At 34.7% G+C, this 18,469-nt stretch overlaps 1 protein-coding gene across 1 annotated transcript in view; it reads left to right on the top strand.

Annotated features, from left to right (window-relative positions):
* Positions 1 to 18,469, top strand: part of DCC (DCC netrin 1 receptor) — a 1,221,566-nt gene that overhangs the window by 577,296 nt on the left and 625,801 nt on the right. The window contains exons 4-5 of the mRNA XM_025365180.1: positions 5,682 to 5,832; positions 7,210 to 7,346. Of these exons, the coding sequence (XP_025220965.1) occupies positions 5,682 to 5,832; positions 7,210 to 7,346 (288 nt within the window). The remainder of the gene's footprint in view (positions 1 to 5,681; positions 5,833 to 7,209; positions 7,347 to 18,469) is intronic.

Genomic DNA, 18,469 nt, shown 5'->3' with positions numbered 1-18,469 from the left:
TTTATAATTGTTTGCTGCTGGTACAATTTCTCTACATTTTGCAATACTAGAGTTTAAGATAACTCTGTACTCTGAGAATACTACATGTTATTTAAAAACCTTTAGAAAATACATAAGAATCAAAAGATGAAAAAGCCACCCATAATTCCATCACACAATGTTAACCTTGAAAATTGCATCTTTTTCCTCTTCATTTAAACATACAAATATACTTTCTTAATCCTACTCTCTAAAACTCATATTGTAAATAAAAGAAAAAAATAAGGCAGATATCAAGTTTAATAATGTTTCTGTAGAACATTCCAGCAGTGCAAAAACAGAAACTAAAAATCAAACTGAAATAACAAAAACAGATGCTTGGTATTTTAAGTTTCTGAGATCTTGTTTTGTTTTCATTTTTATGAATATACTTCAGTTATTTTTTGCAGCATAAGGAACTACAAAGTTTAGTGACTCAAAACAGTAATGATTTATGATTTCTTATGATTCTGTAGTTTATATGAACAGTTTCTCTGCCAGTTTCACTTTGCCTCACTTATGTGCATTTGGCTGAGAGAGAGGTTTCAAGATGGCCTCACTCACATGCCTGACAGCTAGTGCTGGCTGTTGACTGAGGGCCTCCATTATGCTCCATGTGACTTTCTATCTTCCATTTGGCTAGACTAACATGGTAGTGTCAAGAGAGAGCAATGGCAAAAGCTGTAAGGCCTTTTGAGACCTTGGCTGCAGAGCTCATGCAGTGTGGCTTTCACCACAATCTACCAGTCAAAGCAAGATATGAGGTCAGGCCTGACTTACAAAAAGAGTAAAAATCCTCCCTTCTGGATTAGAGAATATTAAAACATTTATTGATCATTCATCTAGCACGATGTTGTAAAATACATGAACTACTTACTATTAATGAAAAATTATATTACTTTTGGGGGGAACTTTCTTAGTGTTAGAACTTACTAAATGATACAAAGAAATACCTTGGGGAAATAAAATCATGTTTTTCTGTCAAAAGCTGACATTTTCGTATAATGAATGTCACAAATTCCAATGCCTATGAAGCCACAATGGTAACAAACATCACTGAAATGAGCCAAGTCAAGATTGGAGTAATCTGCACCATATATGCTCCATCTGAAAATGGAAAAGTAGGTGGTTCTTTTTTGGCTGTATAAGCCCGTGATGCTTAGATCACTGATATTTTAAAACAAAGATTAAATATTGGTAAGTAATTTTCTTAATTTAAACAAAATGAATCTAAAAGTTTCATGCAAAGACAAAAGACCCAGAATAGTGAGCACAATACTGAATAAGAAGAACAAAGTTGAAGGGTGGACACTACCTGATTTCAAGACTTACTGTAACATTACAACAGTTGAGATAGTGTGATATGGGCAAAATAATAGATCAATGCAATAGAGGAGAACTCCCCAAAATAGACCCAGACAAATACAGTCAGTTGATCCTTGAGCAAAATCAAGTCAGTGGGAAAAAAAATCGCCTTTTGAACAAGTGGTGCTGGAACAATTGTATGTCCATATCAAAAAAAAAAAAAAAAAGAGAAGAATCCAGACATACCTTTCACAAAGATTAACTCAAAATGAACTGTAAACCTAAATACAAACACAAAACTATAAAACTTCTAGAAGATAATGTAGGAAAAATATAGGTAAGCAAATTTGGCAATGCATTTCTAGATATAACAACTAAATAATAACCCATGAAAGGAGAAGTTGATAAGTTGGACTTTATTAAAATTAAAAACGTATCTTCTACAAAAGACACTGTTAAAAGAACCCACAGATTGAAAAAACAACCCACAGATTGAAAAAAATTTTGCAAAACACACTTCTGATCAAGGACTTCAATCTGACACAAACAACAAATTATTAAAACTCAATGATAAGGAAAGAAATCAATTTAAAAATAGATAAAAAATCTGAACAGACACCTCATCAAGGAAGATATAAAAATGGAAAGTAAACATAAAAATATGTGTAACATCATATGTCCTTTGGGGAATTGCAAGTTAAAACATCTATTATATGCCATTACACATGTATTCGAATGGCTAAAATTTAAAAAAATGGCAATAGCAAATGCTGACAAGGATGTAGAACTGTTTTTGCTGGTGGCAATGAAAAATTGAACAGCACTTTAGAGGACAGTTTGGCAGTTTCTCACAAAGCTAAACAGTTTTACCATACAATCTAGCACTTGCACTCCAAGGTATTTACTCAATTGAGTTGTAAATGTGTGTCCTGATAAAAATGTACGCTTGAATGTTTATAGCAGGTTTGTCTATAATCACCAAAAACTTGAAGCCACCAAGGTGTATCCTTCAAAAGATGAGTGGATAAACTCTGGTACATCTATACAATGGAATATTATCCAGCAATAAATATAAGCAACCTATCAAGCCACAGAAACACATGAAAGAATCTTAAATGTATATTGTTATGTGAAAAAAGCCAGTCTGAAAAGGCTATGTACTTTATGATTCTAGTGATATGACATCGTGGAAAAGGTACAACTATAGAAATAGTAAAATGATCAGTGGTTGCCTGGAGTTTGGTAGGGATGGCAGGGGTGGGATGAATAGGTGAAGCTCAGGGATTTTTAGGATGCTGAGATTATTTCAAATGATATGACATGCATTTGTCAAGCCCATAGAATTATGAAAAGTAAAGGACAAACCAGAATGGCAGCTATGGACTTCAGTTAATGATAATATATTAATATTGGTTCATGAATTGTAACAAATATAACACACTAGTGTAAGATGTTTATAATAGGAGAAACTGCATTGCAAGGGATGGGGACCTGATATATGACAATTCTCTGAACTATCTGTTCAACTGTTTAGTAAATAAAAATTTTTAAATAAAATATTAAATAACCATTTTGTGTTGCATGATTTTGTTTTCTGATGAAGTAAAATAGTTTGAGTAGAAAATGTCAGCTGGACATGGTGGCTCACACCTGTAATCCCAGCACTTTGGGAGGCCAAGGCGGGCAGATCACCTGAGATGAGGAGTTCGAGACCAGCCTGGCCAACATGGTGAAACTCCATCTCTACTAAAAATACCAAAGTGAGCCAGGTATGGTGGAGCATGCCTGTTAACCCAGCTATTTGAGAGGCTGAGGCAGGAGAATCACTTGAACCCAGGAGGTGGAAGTTGCAGTGAGCTGAGATGGCACCACAACACTCCAGCCTGGGTGACAGAGAGGCTCCATCTCAAAATAAATAAATAAATAAATAAGGAAAAAGTGTCTCGTCCATGGGTAAATTAGTAGCATTGTTGATAGGTCCCAGGTAATTTTTATTTAAGCTAGAAGATTAAGTAGATCTTGATGTTTTTCACAGGGGATATTGTAAAACTATATTGTGTAGTATAAGTTGTAGAAACATTTCTACTGAGGAGCAGATGGTGAAAGTAAAATATTAAAATGCATAGGCCTCTAATATCAAGACAACTATTTGTAAATACAAATTTTGGGAACTTTCCTGTTCAGGAAATTTATCGATAAGCTGTATTGTCTTTCAAACCATATTTGAGAGATTTGAAAAGTCACTTTGAAGAAAGGAAATGGAGCATACCATCAGCAATTTTCAAAAGTTCTGAGATATTTTTTCTACAATATTGATATAATAAAGATGAACCTATTTGGAAAATGCTCTCAATATTTTCATTGTGAAGAGTATTTATTTTTGTTGCTGGAACAACCAGAAGCAAATGTGGGAAGACTGAGAAAGTGTGAAATTTTCTCTCTCCACACAAAGAATACTTTAGGTAACAATTACTGTCCCAACTACTAGCTTGAGAATAGGTATCTTTTATTACCCTGTGATTCACCTTGTGATTCACCTGTGTGGAGTTGGGTCAGGCTGATGAAAACTAAGGATAATATCAAATGTGTCCTACGTCCCCTCCCACTTTATATCCTCTCTGATCACCAGCAGCTCATGCTATGACCCCATTGGGTCTATCCTCCCTCAGCGATTCTCCTCACCCCAATCCTAGTTCAAAAGATTTCGTTGCCTCATTTTCTTTGCATCCAGATTTTGCTTTGATTCTGCAAAATGACAGATTACAGGATAATCCCACAGAATGAATTAGGTTGAAGATGGCTTCAATTAAGCCTTCCTCAGGAGATGTGGATTTTAATGGGTACTTGAAAACACAGTCTCTTGTCTCAAATAAACTTTGAGTGACATGATTTTAGTCCACAGGTGTGGTCAGAGGACACTGCCATGGGTAGAATACCCTCCTCTAAGGACTGGTGTTGGTGTGTCCTCAGGCATTATTAGTAGAGCTTATATAGAAGGGGAAATAGAAGCTCTTAACTTTCAGCAAGCCTACCTGAGCATTGCATTCTGGGCTTAGAACTTTGTGAATTTTTCCTTTATTCCACCTGATACAATCTTAGCAACTTTGGATGAAATGTATTTAAGGATTTAATCAAAAGAGTTCCTAGGTTGCATAAACACTGTTTCAGTTATCTGCTAGTGAAAGTGAATAATGTTCCATATATAGAACTAGTAAATGCATCAGATGAAGTAGAAGGGTGCAGAGCCCTTCACTGACCCAGGGTCTCAGCTCTAGGGGCAAACTCTTTCAAATGTTGTGAAAATTAAAAATAAACAAGCCAGACAGTCAGATTAGTTATAAAATAAACCAACTCAAGTTATACAAATGTAAATTCCTTTTCTAAGAAAGCAGTTATTTTCTTTTTCTTTTTTTTTTTTTTTTTTCATTTCCGCTGTATTTAATCGGTGGAAGCAAGTAACAACAAGAAATAGGGAAAAAGAGTTCACCTCTTTACAGATGGAATTGCAAAATTACAAAGACCATGGATATAGGGATGGATGAATAATTAGACCATTTCCTTACTTGGATTCTATTACATTTTGCTTAACCTCTTTGTAGTACGAAACTTTTCATTCTTTCCTCAAATCTGTCTTCCCTGCATCTTTAAGAATTACCATTTCCTAGGTATCTTCTTATATTTCTAGCCTGCTCTTTGCAATGTCCTTACGTGGGTTTGTTTGTTCTTTAAATATATATTTTTCTCTAATTCATTATTTGGCTTTTATCTCTTATAACTGAGCATATTTACCCCATGATTGTGCCATCTTTTTCTATCCCCTTGCTTCAGGCTCAGAAAGCAGTTATTTTCTCAGCACCTGTGTATTCTAATCCTCAGTACCTGTATGCTATTTAACACAATTTGAATATGTCAGATTCTAATCTATTTGTTTCTCTTATTTTCCGAGCCACAGAAGCAATAAACAATGTAGAAGAAAGTAGAATAGATATTGGTGGTAGGCAAACTGAACATATCAAAAAGTTTTGGATAATAACATTTAGAAAAGCTATTGACATTTTTCTATTCTCCAATGCCGATAAGTAAACAAGGCCTGCTTACTTATAGGTAACCTCAGATACATGAATAGCCTCAAGCTGATGCCCTATATCATGACATCATCTACAGCTAAGAATATTTCAATACCAAAATCCTATAAACTTGGGATGAAAAAAACTGTTGTAGGAGTTTGCAAATTTCATTGTCATCTTTCCATTTTTCTTTCTTCATCTTTTGTCTGGTTAGGAAAAAAAATCAAAGTATATCATTTATCTTTGCAATGTTTTTCATACATTACGTGATACTGTGTTTTCCTCTCATAGATCCAGGACTGCACAGACAGCTGTATTTTCTGCAAAGACCATCCAATGTAGTAGCCATTGAAGGAAAAGATGCTGTCCTGGAATGTTGTGTTTCTGGCTATCCTCCGCCAAGTTTTACCTGGTTACGAGGCGAGGAAGTCATCCAACTCAGGTATTTCACATTTAAGACTTTTTTTGTACTGTGTACTTCTGTATTAGTATATGCTGCTATTTATGTTTCTCTAATTTGATATAAGTACCTACAGTATTAGGGTTTTTCATAATAATTGAATATTTTTCCACATTTCTTGGTGTGATACAGTATATGAAAGACAGCCACTGGGATGAGAAGATGAGGAAAAGATCAAAATCCATGAGATCAATTCTGAAAGGAAACTGAGAAAGTCAGGGTTGCCTCTGAGATGGTCCTGCCCAAAGAGTCTTCAGCAGAGAAATTTTGGTGGATTCCATTATAAGAAAGTGGTATATAGCGAGGTTTGATCCTTAATATTCTGTGTCACACACAAAAGATGACTACATGAAGTGATGGATATGATCATCAGTTCAATTGTGATAATCATTTCACAATGTATACATATTCCAAAACATTACAGTCCACACTGTTATTATATGCAAGTTTTATTTGTCAATTTCACTTCAATAAAACTAAGGAGAAAAATAGAACTAAATTTTTCTGAGTTCAAATATGTAGCATGTCTTTACAGAGTCTCAGCAATTTTTTTTGAACTTCAACTATATTGCTCATATTTCGAGCTCTAACAAATATTTAAGGGAAGAGAGGAGAACTTGGCTGGCTTTGAATTGCTGGAACATTAATATTAGGTACAGTTAGAAAGTAAACTCTCAATAGAATGGAATACTTAGTCCTTCTGATGAAATGGATCTTACTTAATTTCACTGATTTTTGAGGACTGGTATTCTCCTTTTTTAACATACTTATTTTTAAAGAAAAGGTAAGTCCATCAATCATGAATTAATCTTTAAATTTCATTTACCTTAAATATTTAGATAACAACAAGGCATGGTGTTTGATATTACAATATTTTTGAGAACATTAGAATACACAGGAAATCCAGTTACAGTTTCAGCACATCAAGGTGTGTTCTCTGGGTATAGGCAAGCACTCTTCGTGCAATAGCAAATATGGTTTTGCACAAAGATCACTAAATTGGATTTCAGGGCACAGGACGTTGATTTTTCACTCCAGAGGACCGCTTCTCTAGACCTTGAGGTTCTCAAATCCAAAATGAGAGATTAGGACTAGATTATCAGTTTTTAGCACTAAAGCTACTTCCAAGTTTAATCTGCTTCATTTGTTTGATCACTACACACAATCTTCCAATGGGAGTAGTTTACCTTGAGTGATTTTTTTTTGATAAATAAGTGAGACTTTAATCAAGCCCCTATGATACAGAGTTTCTTTCCAGTGTCTTAGTTTGAGCTTTGGTGGAGGTCATTTAAAGCTCTGAGTATCTTGCTTAATATATACATGTGTTAATTTACTCTTTACCTACCCTATGTCTTGCAGGTCTAAAAAGTATTCTTTATTGGGTGGGAGCAACTTGCTTATCTCCAACGTGACAGATGATGACAGTGGAATGTATACCTGTGTTGTCACATATAAAAATGAGAATATTAGTGCCTCTGCAGAGCTCACAGTCTTGGGTAAGTTAGTGGCTGGAGATGAGTTTATATTGTACCTTTCAAAATATATCACCGTGACATTTTAAATGCTCATCGCTGAATTGATTCCTATGTTTATTAGTGTGAAATTGCAAAGTCCCAATACTCCACACATGTCCTTGCTCTGCTCTGATTAATTGCATAGGGGTTATATGCAATGTTTGAATATTTATTTATTAGTTAAAATCCAGATATGTTATGCTTTAATCTAATTATTCCAGTGATACAGCTGAAAAGTACCAAAAATCATTAATGGCAGATGTGTTGAATAATAAATATGGTATTCCAAACTATCTGGGAAAATAAATGAAGAAAAAAATGAGAGAAATTGTACAAAATATTTATTCTTGAGGGAAAAAGGCAGATGTTATTAGAGATGACAGGGTTTCTGACATTAAATTCAGTATGTTGGTAAGATTGTTTTATTAACATGGGAATACTGTGAGTGTTATGTTGAAAGTGAACCATTAAAATCAAGTATATGTAAGGAAAAGTTGCATAGCAAGAATATAATTTAAAGAGATTTAAAGATCATTGAGGGGTTCATTATATTCCAAAAGGCAGGATTACCCATGTGTCATTGCAAACGAATAATTTTTATACATGGTAGATATTCAAACACTTATTTTTATCATTTACTCCAGATTTATTTTAACCAGTTTTATTTGAATTATGTAGTTTGGAGAAGGTGCCTTAACATTTGGATTTAAGTTGCTTTTCTTCTGTAACAACAACCAAACATTGACTCTTAGGAATTTTTCCTCTGGAATAAATCTTTTTGCCTTTTAAAGAATCCAAGAAAAATCAAAGTCTATTTAAAAGTTATTAAGTAAAAATGAAAATATATCATATGCTAATTATATCTGCTAACATATACCATGATATTATTCCATCCATTTTGCTTTTTGTCTTCAAAGGTTATTCAGAAAACACTTCCATATGTGGGCACAGTAATAATGTATATCATAGGTTAGGTAATGAAGTTGCTTGTTCTTTGATCAAACCATCAACATTAAACTAGGAATGGGCAAAAGACTTAAACTCTGGATTTAGAGGTAATATTATACTAACTAAAATATTAGCTGCCTTTAAAATGGCACAATTTAATTCAATCATATTTTAGTGAAACAAAGAAAATAGAGAACTTTCACATTTGTAGTGTCAAAATACAGTAACACAAATGGTTATGATGGAAATTGTATTGCTGATCATAAGGTAGATTTGGTTATGGAATACGCTAGAATTTACATGTATTACTGATCATAAGGTAGATTTGGTTATGGAATACGCTAGAATTTACACTCATCATAGGTAAACCTTTATTCGCAAAAGCATGAGGTCAAATTTTTCTTCAAATTAATGCACATTATTTTGACATGTAATGCTTCATTGACATCTAAGATAAGCATATGCAAATACTGATTTCTGAGGATAAACTAAATTAGCCTAAACACACACACACACACACACACACACACACACACACATACATATATATGTATTGGCATACATGTGTGCACTCATACTGGCATTTTTTCTTTGTGAATTGTGTAAATTAGAAAACAATTAGATGCTGTTTGATACACAATCCAAAGATGTACAAGAAAATATTTAATAATTTTTTCCACTGCAGGCAGTGCATTTCTATACCACTGAAGTGAATACTTTCGGTCTCTTGGAAAGTTTTATTCCATAAATTTTTCATGTTTCATTGGTGCACATATGCCCACATAAAGTTTGATAGTGACATGACACTTAGATGCTTCTTTGATTTTTCCTTAGGCCAGGTGGTTAGTCTCTGTTACAATACCTCTAGTGAACCTTGACCAGTGTTATGTAAAGAAATTTTCAATATAAAAATATTGAAAATAAGCATCCAAAAAATGCTCAACATTACTTATCATTAGAGAAATGCAAATGAAAACCAGAATGAGAACCACCGTCTCACACCAGTCAGAATGTCTATTACTAAAAGGTCAAAAAAATAACAGATATTGGCAAGGTTGTGGAGAAAAGAGAGAATGTTTATACACTGCTTGTGCGAATGTGAGTTAGTTCAGCCATTGTGGAAAGCAGTATGGTGATTCCTCAAAGAACTTAAAACAGAATTACTATTTTACCCAATGATCCTATTATTAGGTATATACCCAAGGGAATGTAAATCATTCTACCATAAAGATACATACACGCGTATGTTCATTGCAGCACTATTCACAATAGCGAAGATATGAAATCAACCTAAATGCCAGTCAGTGGTAGATAGAATAAAGAAAATGTGGCAAATATACACCATGGAATACCATGTAGCTGTATAAAATAACAAGATCATGGCCTTTACTGCAACATGGATTGAGCCATTATCTTAAGTAAACTAATAAAGGAGCAGAAGATCAAATATGGCATGTTCTTATTTATAAGTGGAAGCTAAACATTGAGTACATGTGTACACAAAGATGTAAAGTGTGTCTTTATGTACTTGATGTTTAGTTTTCAACATGGGACACTGGGGCCTACTCAGAGTGGAGGGTGGGAGAAGGATGAGAATCAAAAAGCTATCCAGCACTATGCTTATTACCTGGATGACAAAATAATCTGTACACCAAGCCCCAGTGAGATGCAACTTATCTATATAACAAACCTGTACTGATACCCCTGAATCTAAAATAAAAGTTAAAAAAATTGAAAACATAAATTAAAGTAATATAATACAGTTAATATGCATTAGTAATATCTATGTGTACATACACATATGTAAAACATGTACATATGCACGCATGTGTGTGCATATTTATATGTGTATATATGTACATATATGTAGATATAGACATATTAGAAACAGCATTTACTGAGTTCAAACCATGTGAGACATCTATTTGTTACAGTATCCTCTGTGGGAGGTATGTAGGTGGAGCCCATTAAATAACAACGCTCTTACCTTCTGTACTTCTGTACTAAGTGAGAAACAAGAACAGCAGTAAGGCATAGGGTAAGTCAGACATCACCTTAATTTGTTGAAGAAACTGCCATTGAGCATGTGGTTTGCAACTGCATGAGAGGGACATGCCCATCTGGACACGGGTAGTGTCTGTCTTGGCAGGATATCACTCAGGTGTCAGCTTGTCCCACTGCCTGGTGGCTGGTAGCAATGAAGAGCACTTGCTCTCTTTGCTCGGGCCTGTTCCCAAGAGAGAATTGTAGGTGAAAGGAGCCTCTTCAAACTTCCAGGCTGGTTCATTTATCTGTCGTGTATCCTGATCCAGGCTCCCCTCAACCCGAGAAAAAGTGGGTATCGGGGAGTGGTGAGGCCAGAAGTCATTCCCTCGAGGAGTTGCCTCTCTAGGGAAGAAAACATCAGTGTTGAGGAAGAGGTATTCAACATCCACACCCCAACCTTAGGTGTTATTTTCCTGTTTTACAAACGAGGGCATTTTAGCACAGAAAGATAAGTAGCTATCCCAAGGGAAGATCCAGATTCATATCCAGGCATCCGACCAAAGCGTCTCAGGCATATGCTTTACTATCTGCCCTGTGCACTCCACATATTCTTATTCATCTTATTTTTATTTTTATTTTTAATTTTACTGAAACAGTTATAAAAAGAAGCAGGTTTATATGATGTAAATGAGAACAATCTGAAATTTCAATTTGGTTAATAATTATATAGTCACTTTACATAAAATAAAATATGTGACCGTAATGTAATGATCTTGACAAAGCAGGAAGGCTGGTAAGGGAGTAGGCAAGAAAGGAATACAAGCTGTTCTTTGAGAATGAGGTTAAAACAATTGCCATACTTAGAATCTGTAGACACAGAGCAGGTGAAAAGTGTACTCAGTACAGCAGTGGTTATTGCTTATTTTTTATTTTTTACTGTGGTTTCTTGTTTATTCAAAGTGGTGTACCATTTGTGTAATCAGAAAAATAAACGTGGAGGTATAAAAGCTGACATTTTTATGGTTAAAAATGAGATAAATAAAAATGTTAAAACTCAGAAAATATTGAGATTATGCTCACATACACATAACCCAAAGACCTGGACTTTGCAAACACACACATACTCACACACACTCACACACAGATACACACACAGACACAGACACACACAGACACACGCACACACACACACAGTCACACACGTTTGTTTTCTCCATGTACATGAAATATGTGCTATATTGTAACCTCATTTTCACTTGAGGATAAATCACGACATCTTTGTTCGTGTGTGCCTGTGCACATGTCTGTGTCCTCCAGTTCTAATTTGTTTCCTTTTTGAGACAGGGTCTTGCTCTGTTGTGGCCTTGAATTCGTGGGGTCAAATGATCCTCCATCGTCACCCTCCCAGGTTTCTGGGACCAAATCTGTCTATTTCTTTTTTCTTTCTTTTCTTTTCCTTTTTTCTTCTTTTTTGTTATATTGCCCAGGCTGATCTCAAACTCCTAGGCTGAAGTGATCCTCCCACCTTGGCCTCCCAACGTGCTGGGATTACAGACATGAGCCATCACACCAACCCTCCAGTTTTATATTGGGGAACATTATCATATTTCTTAGTTTTAATTAAGCAAGGTGTGGTGGCTTACACCTATAGTCCCAGCTACTCAGGAATCTGAAAGAAAGGATCTCTTGAACCTAGGAGCTGTAGTCCATCCTGGGGAACAGAGCAAGATCCTGTATCTACAAACACAAAAACAACCCACTAAATTGATTATCCTTAAGTATCTTTGTCATTTATTTGCTCATATCTGAAGGAAAAGTATCCCAGAAATACTTATACCCTCACTGGCAGAGCAAAAATTTACCTCACTTAAGAGCGCATTTTCCCTACAATTTTGAATATCTAAACATTTTATAAAATGGAGTCTCCTTAGTATTTATATTCCTATTAAATTAAGATTTCATTTTATAGTTTTCTTGGACATTTGCATTTTACATTTTGTGAATTTGCTATTTTCTTTGACTTTTATATATTTAATGAAACATTTATCCTTATTTTATTGATTACAAGAACTCTTTATATAAGAATAATATTGACTATGTTGTGTATGCTTTGCATTTTTACATTTTGCATATGGCGCCAAATCCTTTTCTTCAGGTTTGCTAGCTTTGTCGTCATTAGACTTACATTTTTATTCTATGAACCATGCTGTCTCTAAAAATCTGAATATAGATTACATGTTGAATGTGTAAATTAGAAGCATGATTAATTTTCTAAAAAATAGTGATATGTTTATATTTTGAGTTTTGGTGGTCTTGGTGCTTTTTGTCTGTTTTAAAGGAATTGTTTTGGTAATTGGATATACTTTAGAAGTCTCTCATGGACTTTATATCATTTATAACTACTGTAGATGGCATAATTTACTTCAGGATGTGGTTGATACACTGTTTTAATTATTCTAAGAGGCTCCAAAAATGAATATTTGTATAATGTTTGAAATAATCTTTGACTACTCTGATACAAAATTAGGATTATCCTGCAGGACTGAGTTTATATGAAAAATTGAATTTATTGCCTTCTTAAAATGAATGATGAGAAGAAAAGAACTTTATTATCATTGTTATGTAAATGTACTTTTCATAATTTTTAAGAATTTAAGCATATTTGTATTCTTAAGATAAAATCCCACAAGAAATCCAAACTTCTGCTTATAAAACTTTAATCATGCATTTTATTAGACTCTTGTTTTGCCTTTCAACTTGCAGTCCTTTCTTGTACTTAACTGTCTGTGAATGTGAACCTTCATGAACTAACAGACTTTTCAAGTAGAATATCATTTTATGGAGTAGATGAAAAGACATTTTGTTGCCCTCCTCAGTAATTTTAAAGAGTGAATATATATTAAATATCATTTGAAGCTTAGCATTTTGTTTCTTCTTATAACATAAAAATGGAAAATTCCATAATCATTAAGCTTTTTGTAGAGATATTTATTAGACTAGATTAATGACAACCTGGTTTACAATAAATAAAATATAAATAAGTTTATAGATACTTTCTTTATCATAGCCATTTATGGTAGCATTTCTGACTTACAGTAACCATGGATAAAGTATTGGTAGATACCTTTTGGGTACAAGGATTGCACTAGGTTCTGGGAAGACTACAGAAACATCTGAAGCCTGGCTTCTGTGGGCTGTCATATAATCACAAATTCATAAAACCAGTTGGCCTAATACCGTCTGAATACGTTTATTTTTTTGTTTGTTTTGTTTTTGTTTTTTTTTTTTTTTAAAAAAAGAAAAATAAAACATTATATGTAAACAGGGACTCTGGGAAGATGTGAAGAGTTGGTAGTCTCCACTCTCATAGAAGACAAAGCCCGAAGCAGCAGGGGTGGGAGGAGTTCTAAAGAAGAAAATGTGGAAGGAGCCTCTCTGAATATTGTGGTCAACTTTTTTATTTTATTTTAGCCATGACTACTTGTATTATTTATTTTAAAACCTACTTTTTAAAAAAGAAGTCAAAAGTGGTATTTTTCCATTCTTGTGTTCAATATGTCCAGCTTTCTGGCTCAAGGATTTTAATCTGACTATAATTGTCCTTTTCTGTATCTGCCCATCCCTAACTTTTACACAGCTCCACACAGGAAGAAAGACAGCCCTCCATAAACGTTCTAGAGATTTGCCACTCTTTGGGTCTAGATTGATCCCATGTCTGAATCAGTGCAGAAATGCATAATTTAAAATTGACTTGATTTTTAACAAAGTGCCAGGCTTTGGACAAACCTTGTGTACTGTCCTTACACACACAGTGGAGATGAGTGGGGACTTTCCTGAGGATGGGCTCTTCAGTTGGTGCCGTTAAGTTGAACATCACTGAGAAAATAAAAATATCTTTGAACTTCCCAGAAATGGTTCTAGAATTCCCTTTAAAGCAGTTGTGTAGCAACACAAACAATTTAGTATTAGAAGTTTACCCCATGTGTGCACATTTTCTCAATTATTTCCCTTACCAAAATTCCAGAGAAACATTGGCTAGGATTGGCGCAAACTCATTTTATAGGACACACGTATGTCTACTAGGTCAGCCCTTTACACTTCACAATTGAAAATTTTAAACCAATTCTAAGAGTTTTCCATTTCTTCCATTCCATGAGTAACATGTACCATTTCACATGGTGCATGGGTTTAGACTTCTCCTCACATGAAAACGTACTTGAGAAGAAGCTGCTCTTTGAGGCAGGTGTTGCTTCTACCCGAGTCTTCTACTTAAGGAATAACAACTTATAATTGCCCTCTAGGAATGCGTTAAGTAGGGTTCTCTCTATAGAGCTGAACATGTCCACCTTACACAGATATATTCAATAAGCCTGAAGACAATAGACTCAGAATATTTAGATATAGATATAGATATACACACACGTATATTTCTGTCTATATGCATACATATGCATACACATAGTACATACATATATATGCAATACATGCACTTATTCTCTATTTCTAAAGTTTCCCTTTAAACTTATTATTTTCTTTCAACTGCATATGATTATCTCAACCATTAAATGAGGTTCTGATTCTGCAAACAGAAAATAGACTAAGCTATTCTGAAGGGTCTAGAAAATTCATCTTAAAAGTGATTTAAGAAGAGACCAGGTAAAGACATATGGGGGAAATGAAACATCCTTTTTAAGCATTATTGTTTTGTAAGATAGCTGGAAAAGTCCACCTTAATAGCTCACTGCTGAAAATGCTTTGAAAATTTTAAAACACATGATTGGATATACAGTGAGCTAATGAATATAGTTTCTAGTCCTAGACATGCAGCTGAACAACAATGTTAGTAGAAAACTGGCAATCAACTGTTGAGTGCCTCTTGTGTACTAAGCATTCTACTAAGTAGTCTTTGGGCAGAAGAAGGTATGACACAGATCTAGGCCTCAAGGATAGGTAGGGAAAAAGACAAGAGGCAGGCAATTGCTAACAAGGCCAAAGAACTGTTGAGAAAGAACAAAGATGAGAGAATGTGGGAGGGAGTGTTGAGGGGAGAGTGTCTGACAGGAAGTAGTAAGTGTGCAAAGGTCTGGCAATAAGCAGGGGATGGGGACGGGAAAGTGAATTACGTGACTGAAGATTGTGACTACAAAGGAATCTGATGCTGGATGGGAGAATCCATATAGGTCTTGAGTATTTTGCTAATGTGGTTAGATTTATCTCAAGGGCAGTGGAAACATATGGAAAGATTTCTGATTGTGGCTTGTGAGCTGTTTAATCTTAGCCAGCTACGTAAACCTCTAATCCTCAAATCCTTCCTTTTTTTTTTTTTCATATTTGTAGAGCTTTAGGAGGTACAATTGCAGTTTTGTTACCTGGATATTTCCTGTAATGGTGAATTCTGGGCTTTTAGTATAACATCACCTGGATAGTGTACTTTGCACCTATTAAATACTTTCTTATTTGTTTGTAAAACAATGATAATTACTTTATCATAGGATTTGGTGTCTGTTTGGGTGTGAAAAGTAGAGGAGAGAGATTCTGGAATAACCAGGCATAGCTTTGGGTGTTCTGGGAAATAAAGTAACATAAGATGCCCTCCCAGCCTTCATGAAAAGCCTCAAGCCAGTTGGAAAGATTAAGCTAGCTAAACCAAGAAATCCCAAATGTCACAAATATTAAAATATTCAATGTACTTTTTCATACCCAATTTTCATTATCTATAAAACGTACGTAACAGCAACTAGTCCCTACATAGTTCTCATGAATTGTGGCTGGATCGATATAACAATATCTAGCGATACGTTGAAATTTCTTTGGCAATAGTCTCTAGAAACATAGACATCCCTGTGTGGGAAAAGGATGATGCCCATTTGTGATGTGCTTTATGTATTTCACTTTCTTTTGTGCTTCTACACCCTGCTGTTCATAGTTTCTTCACAGCTAGGTAGGGAGAAACTTAGAAACAGAAGCCATGTCTTCTACATCTTGATCACTCAAACTCAGTTTTTTCTCTATGTTATCTGAGTTTTAAGCATAAGAAATGCAATTGAATGTGAGCAAAATGTAAATTATCTAACTTTTCCTATCAAAATGTTTTATAAGCTTTCCATTGAGATTCATGATTTTTTCATTGACCACTGGACTGGACAGAATTATGTCCTTTTAAAATTCATATGTCGAAATCCTAACCCCCACTGTGACTGTATTTGGAGAAAGGCCTTTCCTTAAATGGGTAATTAAAGTTAAATGATGTTGGCCGGGCGCGGTGGCTCAAGCCTGTAATCCCAGCACTTTGGGAGGCCGAGACGGGCGGATCACGAGGTCAGGAGATCGAGACCATCCTGGCTAACACGGTGAAACCCCGTCTCTACTAAAAAATACAAAAAAAAAAAAAAAAAAAAAAGTAGCCGGGCGCGGTGGCAGGCGCCTGTAGTCCCAACTACTCGGGAGGCTGAGGCAGGAGAATGGCGTGAACCCGGGAGGCGGAGCTTGCAGTGAGCTGAGATCCGGCCACTGCACTCCAGCCTGGGCGGCAGAGAGAGACTCCGTCTCAAAAAAAAAATAAATAAATAAAATAAATAAATAAATAAAGTTAAATGATGTCATAATGAGAGGATGCCTATCCAATAGGAATAATGCCCTTTTAAGAAGAAGAGTTACTGGAGCACTGTCTCCACCCTTGCACAGAGAGAAAAGGCCATGTGAAAACACAGAGTGAAAGTGTCATCTGGAAGCCAGGGAGAGGAGCCTCACTAGAAGCCAGCTTTGATGGCACCTTGATCTTGCGTTTCCTAGTCTCCAGAACTATGAGAAAGTACATTTCTGTATCTAAGCCACCCAGTCTTTGGTATTTTGTTAAGGCAGTCCAAGAAGACTGACACAACCACAGAAAAAGTAGATGCTGAACGCATTATAGAACAATCACTAAAAATAGAACAACTGCTAAAAATATTCGTTGGTCTCTTTTATTAAAAAATGAGCAACGATCAAGACATATTATCAACATTGCTTACATATTGGTAGCACAAATAATCTTAGATTTCTAGGGGTGCAAAAAATTCCCATTTACAATAGCAATGGAACAAAAATAATTTCTCATTTACATAATAGATCTTATATAGTTCTTAGATCCTTATAAATCTGATGTCCTTTCATCTTATTTTTGTTCGCTATTATTATCCATTTATTTAGTAATTACTAAGTGTAATGTATGATTTATAGTTTAGGTCTTCATATTTATAAATTACCTATATCAATTTTAATAGTAAATATATCATTAACTATGATGAAATTGTATTCTTTTTTAAATCAATTCTCAGACATGCTCTATGAAGTCAATTTACTACAAATGAGCATGTATATCTTCACACACCATCAACTCAGATTTATTTGGAAATGGAAGAAAATATATACTTCAAAATTTATACGGCGTTTTTCCTCTTATTTTTTGCATAGGTTTTAATTTCATTTTTTACCGAATAATATGTGATATTAACTGCTATTTTTTGAGCATGTACTATTGGCCAAATTGTGCCTATCCATTTGTTTGGAGTTAATGGTACATCTACCTCAGACTTGGGTGTTCAATCTCTTCCTACTTTAGCTTGCTGGTAGATCAACCATGTTGAGTTTTAGGTTTAGGCTCTTTGCCATAAAGGGGAAGTTGTTATAATAAAATATGTTAAGATAATATTTATCTTTTTATTACAATGTGTAACTCTTATTTTGAATGGAGTTCTCTTGAATTTACAACATCATTGCCTCTGCCTAAGTAGCAGTCCTTAAATTTTACATATATCTGTAATTGCCCTTATTAAAAGGACTCCTCAGTCATACACATTTAATGATAATAGTCATAAAAGAAGTGCCTTAGGTAAGTTTGTATTGATTATCCTCTACAATGTAATTCCCAAATGAATCATACTGAAATGAGTTAAGAGAGTTTTTTGTATGTACGGTTTTGATCCTAAACGTAGGATACAGGTGTGTAATATAAGGCAGAATTAAATCAAGAAAACTATTAAATCCCACCTATTAGGTGCTTCTTCCCATTACTATGCAGATTTCTTATCTTAGTTACTTTCCTCAGCTGAAACTCTGGTTGTCATAAGAGTATGCAAAATTATGTGCAAAATATGTTTAAAAGATTATGTGGAATATTTATATGAATTAGA

Source organism: Theropithecus gelada, chromosome 18, assembly GCF_003255815.1.
Source record: "Theropithecus gelada isolate Dixy chromosome 18, Tgel_1.0, whole genome shotgun sequence".
In the NCBI taxonomy this organism is placed as follows: domain Eukaryota; kingdom Metazoa; phylum Chordata; class Mammalia; order Primates; family Cercopithecidae; genus Theropithecus; species Theropithecus gelada.
This window is presented reverse-complemented; position numbering and strand designations above follow the sequence as displayed.